The following is an 8356-nucleotide window of genomic DNA, read 5'->3' on the forward strand; positions in this document are numbered from 1 at the left end:
CATATCAAAGGACCGAACGAAGACACAGGCGATAAAAATTCCTTCCTAACATGTGTCGCGCAACAAATCTCAAAGTTTACGTGAACATTACTATCATGCTTATTTCAATTTCTTAAGGCATAGACTTTTGTTGTTTAAATTCTTTTGTTGGAATAAAACGTTTATGACATTGCCATCACGCTTTATCAAATGCATTTGACCGTTCGGCCTTACATGTATTCAGCCATTCGGCATCACATGCATTCGATTCCTCCATTCGGCCTCACAAGCACTCGGCCATCAGGCCTCACAGGCGCTTGACCATCAGGCCTCACAGGCGTTCTGACATCCGGCCTCACAGGCGCTCGGCCATCCGGCCTCACAGGCGCTTGGTCCCGTTGGCTTCACGGATACTCGACCAATCAGCCTTACAGGGTCGTCCACAAAACATAGGGAACGTTCAACACCGAACGGCAAAAAGTGCTCAGCCATGCAGCTTCACAAGTACTAGACTGTTCTGCTTCACATACATTCAACCATTTGGTCCAAAAAGTATTCAACGAGTCAACTTCATATTGCAGGTAAACAAAAGGCTATCAAAGTCACTAGTCAACTTAGGGAAAAAGTTCTAAAAAGAACTCCCATCACAAGTTAATCAACCAATAGAACACGAACGACCTTCCCCAAGCTCATATAAGTCCTATACTTAACCTTGGCTAAAGCCAAACGGTTAACTCGGACTTGTGGGGCATTATGTATAGTATGATATCTAGGCCGAACGGTTAACATCCAAGACCGATCGACCTATCTACTAGCAATGCTCATCGACAACAACGCTCGTCAGCACGACCACAAACCACAACAGCGCTCGTCAACCAGACAACGCTCGTCAGTTATGTAGATACCGAACGGTCATACATTCAACACCGTTCGGTCACCACTAACAGTCAAAGATATCTGATTAAAAGATATTCACAAAAGGTCAGGAAAAGAAAAATCATGTCAAAAAGGTTAGTGTCTCGGTCTCACAAAAATATCTACAGAAACATTTTGGGTTAGTGTCTCGATCCCAAAAAATATCTATCCAAAAAATAGTATTATCACTTTATCACAATGGAGAAGAACTTTCCAATTGACTTGTAAGATGCAAAATTCAACTCAAACTTAAAAAACGGAAAAAAAGACGTGGAAACAATCAAACAATATGATACTTTTAGATTTAATTGAATTAGATATTTTTTTAATGTATACAATTAAAAAATTTATGAAACAGAAAGTTATTTAAAATTTAAGTAATAACTGAGCGATACATTTTTACATTCACTTTACAGATAATATAAAAATAAAATAATCATAAAATACAATTTTTAATATTTTTTTAAGAAAAGAAAGTCAAAAAAAAAATGAATTGAAAAAATATATATGCCAAAAATATAATTTCATGTTCTTAAATTTTATCTCATGCCGACAAATTTTACCTTCATTATATTAATTTTTCATATTCTAATTTTTTGTTATTTAAAATCTTGCACAAATTAAGAAAAAAATAGATATTGAAACCTGACAAAGAGTATCTCTATATAAGGTAGATGGACAGAGGAAGATTTTAAAAGTATCCTTAGAAGGATCGTGTTTGGTGTGAAAAGAGTAATAATGATGGCGAAGATAGCTGAAGCAAAAGTGGTGACCACAGATGTTTTCGAAAAGGGAAGTATCCAATGGAAGCATTTCAACATTGACACAAATTCTCCTTCTTCACCTCCAAAACCATTGCTGATATTTACACCAACTGTGCCTGGTGCTTACACTGTAATAGTTTTCTACCATGGTTTCTGCATTCCACCAAGTTACTACTGTGACCTCCTATCCCACATAGTTTCACATGGATTCATAGTTGTTGCTCCTCAGCTGGTATGTACACTTTCTATCAAATGAATGTAATGTCTGTAAAAATATGTTACTCTTTTAATGGATTCTCTGACACAAATTTTCCTTGTACCATTCTAGTTCTGCAGTTTGCCTTTGCTTGAATGCGATGAAATAAAGGTTGCAGGAAAAGTGGTGGATTGGCTGGTGAAGGGGCTTCAACCTTTGCTTCCTGAGAACGTTGAAGCGAAATTGGAGAAAGTGGTTCTATCAGGTCACAGTAAGGGTGGACAAACTGCATTTTCTGTGGCACTAGGATATGTTAAAACGATGCTGAAGTTTTCTGCACTGATAGGCATAGACCCTGTGGGAGGATTATCTCAGTGTAAGGCTAGCAAAACATCTCCTAAAATTCTGACAGGGGTGCCACGCTCATTGAATTTGAAGGTTCCCGTTGCTGTAATAGGCACTGGATTGGGACCAGAAAAGGCTAATGTTCTTTTTCCACCATGTGCTCCTAAAGGGGAGAACCACGTGGACTATTTCAACGAGTGCAAACCCCCTTGTGCAAATTTTGTTGCAGCAGATTATGGACACATGGACATGTTGGACGATGAAACACCTGGGATAATTGGGACCGTGCTGTCAAAGTGTTTGTGCAAGAATGGGAAGGGTCCTAAGAAGTGTATGAGAAAGACTGTGGGAGGATTGGTTGTGGCCTTCTTGAGGGCACAGTTGGATGAACACTTCCAGGATTTTGAGGCTATTTTACACAATCCTGGTCTTGCTCCTGCTAGACTCAATGATGTCAAGTACATACCAGCATGAAAACAACATTTGCTTTAGCTGTTTCTCCCTTTCTATGTTCTATTATATGTTTGTTTATGTGAAAGGTCTTCCTAAGATGTTTCAAATATATGTTAAATACAGTACTTTATTAAAAAAACTAGAACAAAGCACTCCATTGCTGAGACTCCATTGCCTCCTTATTCACTCATAGGAAGTTCTTCATTTAAACACCTACAGAAGCTTCCTTAATGGCATGAAAACTGCTCATAGAAATGCAGCAACAGAAACCATGTATTGCATCTAACATGAAAATCTTCCAAAAGGTAAAAGTGTGGGTCTTCCATTGATAGTGAAAGTCGAAAATCGTACCTGCAACAAAAACAAACCACTCTAAACCACAAAGTCAATGCGATGGATCAGATATCCATATATCATGTTATTCTTCCTAATTCACAAGTTTCATATTCCTCTTCCAACTTGCTACACCATCTAATGTACGATAATAAATCCTTATAAACTGAAATAACTCTTGCTTCCTAAATTTGTCCTTATGGGCTATCCAATAGTACTAAGTATTTAATGGGTTCCTAAAGTAGTTATTATTCTTTTATATATATTTAATCAAATTCTAAAACAATGATATTTAAAATAATACAAAATAAAATAGTAGATAAAAGTAAGAACTTTAAATAAATAGATAGATATGAATTAGAATATTATTAAAAAATATAATAAAAAATGTGAGTTTATATAAAGGATTAGTACATGTAAAAAATAAATGAAATGAAATAAATAAATAGAACTAGTATATAACTAAAAATAAATTAAATGAAAAAAATAAATAGAAATAAAATGTAACTAAAAATAAATTAAATAATATCAGTGTATAATCATAGATAATTTAAATGAAATAAATAAAATGCAATCAAAGATAAATTAAATTAAATAAATAGGTATGAGTGTGTAACTAGAAATAAATTAAATGAACTCAATAACACACACTAACACACTAATTAATTTGTTTAATTATTATTATTTTTATTTGTTTTGTTTTCTTCATATATTTCTTTTTTGTTACTATTGTCATTTTACTTCTTAAACTATACTTGATTTAATTTTTAATGTTTACACAACATCTACATAAAATATGAAACATTAGTAAAAGTTTAAAATTTTTAATTATTATATTTAAAGTAAGGATAAAATATAGTTTACTAAGAATTAAAATATTAAATTTATTGTTCGTTTCTCTTAGGTTTAATAATTTTTTTTTTCTAAAAAAATTCAAATAAATCTCTACTTATAGTTTTGTTTCAATTAAATTTTAATTTATAAAAATTAACTTAATTAAATCATTTCCATGAATACCTTCAACGAAATTTAATCTGTCACGTTAATCAAATTTTACACTAATTCTCACAAACTTTACTCCAAATTTTCCCTCAATTGCTCTCTTCCAAATCCATTCAAGTGAACAAAACCTAAATGATCTAATCTCATCCATGTGTCATTCAAAAAGAGAATCCTAATTCGGACCTTTCAATTCATAGATGTGGATCTCTGACCTATGAATGGGGATACCCCCAAAACTCACAAAGAAAAAAGAAGAAAATGAGTTAGACAAAAAGAGAAGAAACTTGGGCAAAAAAAGAACTAACTTGGACAAAAATAAACAAAGTGACTTAGACAAATCTTTTTTGTCGATAACCTCAGACCAATCAATCGAATATTGATTTAATATTTAATCGATCGAACACTACTTGAAAACGGCTATTCTGCTCAGAAATGAAATATCTATTAGAAGTGGATTTTAAGCTTAACTCAACTCCACAAAATCGATTTGTAGAGTGATGTTTGCACCCAGTTATAACCTATAAATTATTCTTATCTCTAGTCAACATGAGACTTCCAACAATTTCATATATATCCTACTTCCCGATTCATAATCTCTTCAAACCAAACTTTCTCACCACAACCACAAATCCTTCTTAAATCTTTCCACCATCTACATTTTCACTAAACACCCTTTCTTTCATCCACTTTCTTGTACAAGAAATCGTGTGATTAGATTTCCACTTAAATGCATCCAAAATGAGAAAAGGGACACAATATCTTCTGTTCTGTGTCAGTTTCCAACCCACCTCCCATATATGAAACTTATCCAACTTTTGTAATTGCAACAATAATGGCTAAAACAATCGTTCAACCCACCAAAAAAAAAGTGACTCTTTAATATTCCAAAGAGCAACGGTCCAACCACCCAAAAAACTAAGCTTTAAAAATTATTAAAAAGATAAAATTGTTGCGTCGGTTCAACCGACGCTCTAGAGATTAATCAAAAACACGATGCTGGTTATGAAAATTACATACCAGATTAACGATGATTTATTTTAGGTTTCCAAACTCACCAATGACGATGACAATACCTAAACCTATTAAATGAATTTTTTTTTTCAATACTCGTCTAATAACAATATTTATATTATAATTAATATAAATGTTTGATTGTTGATAATTTATCTTAAGATAAAATTATTAGTATTATTTTTAATAGTCGTGGTCATTATCGTCCAAGGTTGTTGTTACTCACTATTGCTCATCGTGGCACGCTTTCGCTTGTCGTGGGTCGCATATGCCGCGATTGTGTTTGTCTGTTCACAGGCACTATTTCGCATTGAAAATAATTGCTGCTGTTTGGTTGCTTTTTAATTTAACAATCCTCTGGTCTCGCCTCCTTTGTTTTTAATTTTCGAATTGGTTTTAGTTGTTGTACTTTTTTTTTTAATTTGTAGTGGAAAATTAGATTATTAGGTATTCTTCATAGACATTTTTACATTTCCATTTATCTTTTATGATATTTATATGAACTCTATGTGAACATATTTATTTCAAAAGTTAGATAATTTTATAAACTTATTTTAATTAAAATGTTATTTATATAATTTTTTATGCAAAGTAAATTTTTATAAGTTTACGAGTCAAATTTGGTATATTTGGTATTAGTTTAACTTTTACATAATATATAATAAATGATTGGTAATTGATTAAATAGTTATATGAACATGTAATAGTAATATAAATATAAATAAAAATAAAATAACTTTTCATACATATATGTAGCAAACTATAAGGAAAATTGATATTATGGACAATCAAAATTTGTCGATAATGTGTAAAATTTGTCGATAATGTGTAAAATTTGTCGATAGATTAAAATACTGACAGCTTACCGACGGTAAAGAATACGTCGGTACAATCGTTTTCGGTAAATTTTGTCGACATATTTTTTTCATTGGTCATTTTTTAGTAATTATTGACATAAATTTCGTTGGTAAATTTATTGGAAATTACAGACCGAAAATTCATCAGTAAATCTGTCGGTAAATATCGCAATATGGTTAATTTTCTCCTTTCGCTCTCCTTCTTCTTTCACTCTCTTTCTTCATTTTTTTTATTTATTTTTACCAATACTGAAGAACACATTAAAGGTTAGTGATAAACTTTGGTGTTAGCCGAAGTTATAGCAAAGGGTGCGATTGTGGCAGTGTGTGGTTTGAAAGAATAGAGTCAGTTTGGCTAAATCAAGATGGAGGCGCCTTGATTGAACAAAGCGGTAACCTTGTTAAACGAAGTTGGAAATAGTCTTAATTTGTAGCTACAATGAAGTGGAAGAGAAGAAAAAGATGGAATGAAAGATGGAGAAGTAGGAGAAGAAGAAGCTCCCTGTGCAAATGAGAAAGAAATGCGAGAGAAATAATATATAAACATTGTCTCGCAGACAAAGAAAAAAAATAGGTGAAAAAATTCTCGTTTGTTTTATCAATAGATTTTATCAACGATTTTTTTTGTTCATAAGTGAAATTTACATTATCAACGAATTTTACCAACAAAAAATCCACTGGTAAATGAAGAAATAAGCAAAAAATTCTCACTCTTTGTACCAATGAATTTTTCGTTAATAAGTGAAATATGTATTACCAACTAATATATTTTTGTTTATAAAATTGTACCGATATTTCAAAATTTTTTGTAGTAAATATAAATAAAAAAATAAAAACTAAAATAAATGTATAAAAGAATAAAATAATTTTCATGCATATATGACAATAAAATAAATATAAATGAAAAAAATTTAGAAATGTTAAATTCCTTAAAAACTAATTTTTGGAATACTTATCAACAAAATAAAATGAGTATTAAAATAAATTTTTTAATATTTTTTTCTTATACTATAATTAGACCTACTTCTCACTTTGATTTACCTATAAAATGAATAACCCACTTATTTTAAAAGTCGATTTTAAATAAGACATGGAATAATTACATTTGTTTTAACTTACAAAAAATTGTTTCAAAATATAATATCATTATGGTACAAAGTGTGCATTTAAAATAATTATCCATTCATTATAATGAATTTAAAATTTATTTATTCCTGTGAATAAGAATAACTATCCACTTACGTGAAAACCTTTAAATATCTCTTCTCTTCCACATAACATCATCTTAAAAACTTTACTAAATAAGTCACTAGTGTTTAACACCATTGGGAAATTTTGAACCAATTACTGCAAGTGGTTCTATAACTGGTTAAATTTTTAAACTTTAGATAACGAAACTTTCAATACATTTTATACTCATGATATAAATAGGATGGTTGATATTTTAGCAGATAATTATACGGCTTTATTTTTTTTTTAGACTAATAATTAAATACTATATATTTAAGATGAGAAAACGAGAAATAATTTCTCATTAATAATATCAAAATATTTAAATTTCGGAAGGTAAAATAAATTTTCTCTCACAAGTTGAATCTTGACAAGCCATTAAGCTGTTTGAACTAATACTTTAGGAGAAAAATATTTAAGAAAATAAAACTTCATTATATCAAACTGTTTGAACTGTCCACATTATATACGTCTTTTCAATAATTGTGTAATGCCATTAAATCAAAAGGATAAGGTTGCCAAAACTGGTCCAAAATATATTTTCTTTATCTGGTCGGATCCTACTTTAAATTAATGGGCCATTTATAACTAGTTTAAAAATTACAAAAACATGTAATTCTATTAATGGAAAAGCCAGATAATATTCAACATATATACAAGCTGACCTAAAACGTAGTAAAAACCTAAAATCAGAGTTACACTCTTATGCAAAGGTTAATAACTTATGTTTATATTTCAAAATTCATTAATCGTTTATTACCATATAAACATTTATAAAAAAAATTAAATGAATAAAAAATATGAAAATCATCCGAAATCCATAATAGAAATTATCCTTAACGAAATATAAGTAAATTATATAAAAGATATAAATAAATATACAAAAATAAAATATTAAATTATTTATATTATTTGTTATTAATGAAAGTCAAAAGTTAACTCTCACCATAATATTTTTCTCGTAAATTTTGATTGCATGCTCCATTAATGCAAACATTCATGTTAATTTTTATTTTTTTTGAAATTTAAAAAAAAATCACTTCTTAATTCAAAAAATCATAATAAATTAAAATATAATTACTCTTTAATAAAAGCTCTTTTGAAAACCCTCTTTCCAATGCAAGGATACTATAAAACTTAAACAACCATATATATAAGTCCAATACAAATAAAAGTCTATACTCTTAAAAAAATAGAAACATTACTCGCATGTTCACTTTGAATTTATCTAAAACTGGAATTTCATGAAGCTAAATCATTAATCTTGTTGA

General features: G+C 29.9%; 1 protein-coding gene across 1 annotated transcript; it reads left to right on the forward strand.

Annotated features, from left to right (window-relative positions):
• Positions 1-1603: 1603 nt before the first annotated feature.
• Positions 1604-3039, forward strand: LOC108345122 (chlorophyllase-1). The gene is made up of 2 exons (XM_017583694.2): positions 1604-1890; positions 1987-3039. The coding sequence occupies exons 1-2, from the start codon at positions 1633-1635 to the stop codon at positions 2671-2673; spliced, it is 945 nt and encodes a 314-aa protein (XP_017439183.1). The 5' UTR covers positions 1604-1632; the 3' UTR covers positions 2674-3039.
• The last annotated feature ends 5317 nt before the right edge of the window (positions 3040-8356 follow it).

Source organism: Vigna angularis, chromosome 8, assembly GCF_016808095.1.
Source record: "Vigna angularis cultivar LongXiaoDou No.4 chromosome 8, ASM1680809v1, whole genome shotgun sequence".
Lineage (NCBI taxonomy): Eukaryota > Viridiplantae > Streptophyta > Magnoliopsida > Fabales > Fabaceae > Vigna > Vigna angularis.

Bases quoted from the DNA above. Each gene is read 5' to 3' on its own strand.
- LOC108345122 (XM_017583694.2), top strand. From the start codon at position 1,633: ATGATGGCGAAGATAGCTGAAGCAAAAGTGGTGACCACAGATGTTTTC. The intron at 1,891-1,986 runs GTATGTACACTT...GTACCATTCTAG, and splicing joins TAGTTGTTGCTCCTCAGCTG to TTCTGCAGTTTGCCTTTGCT.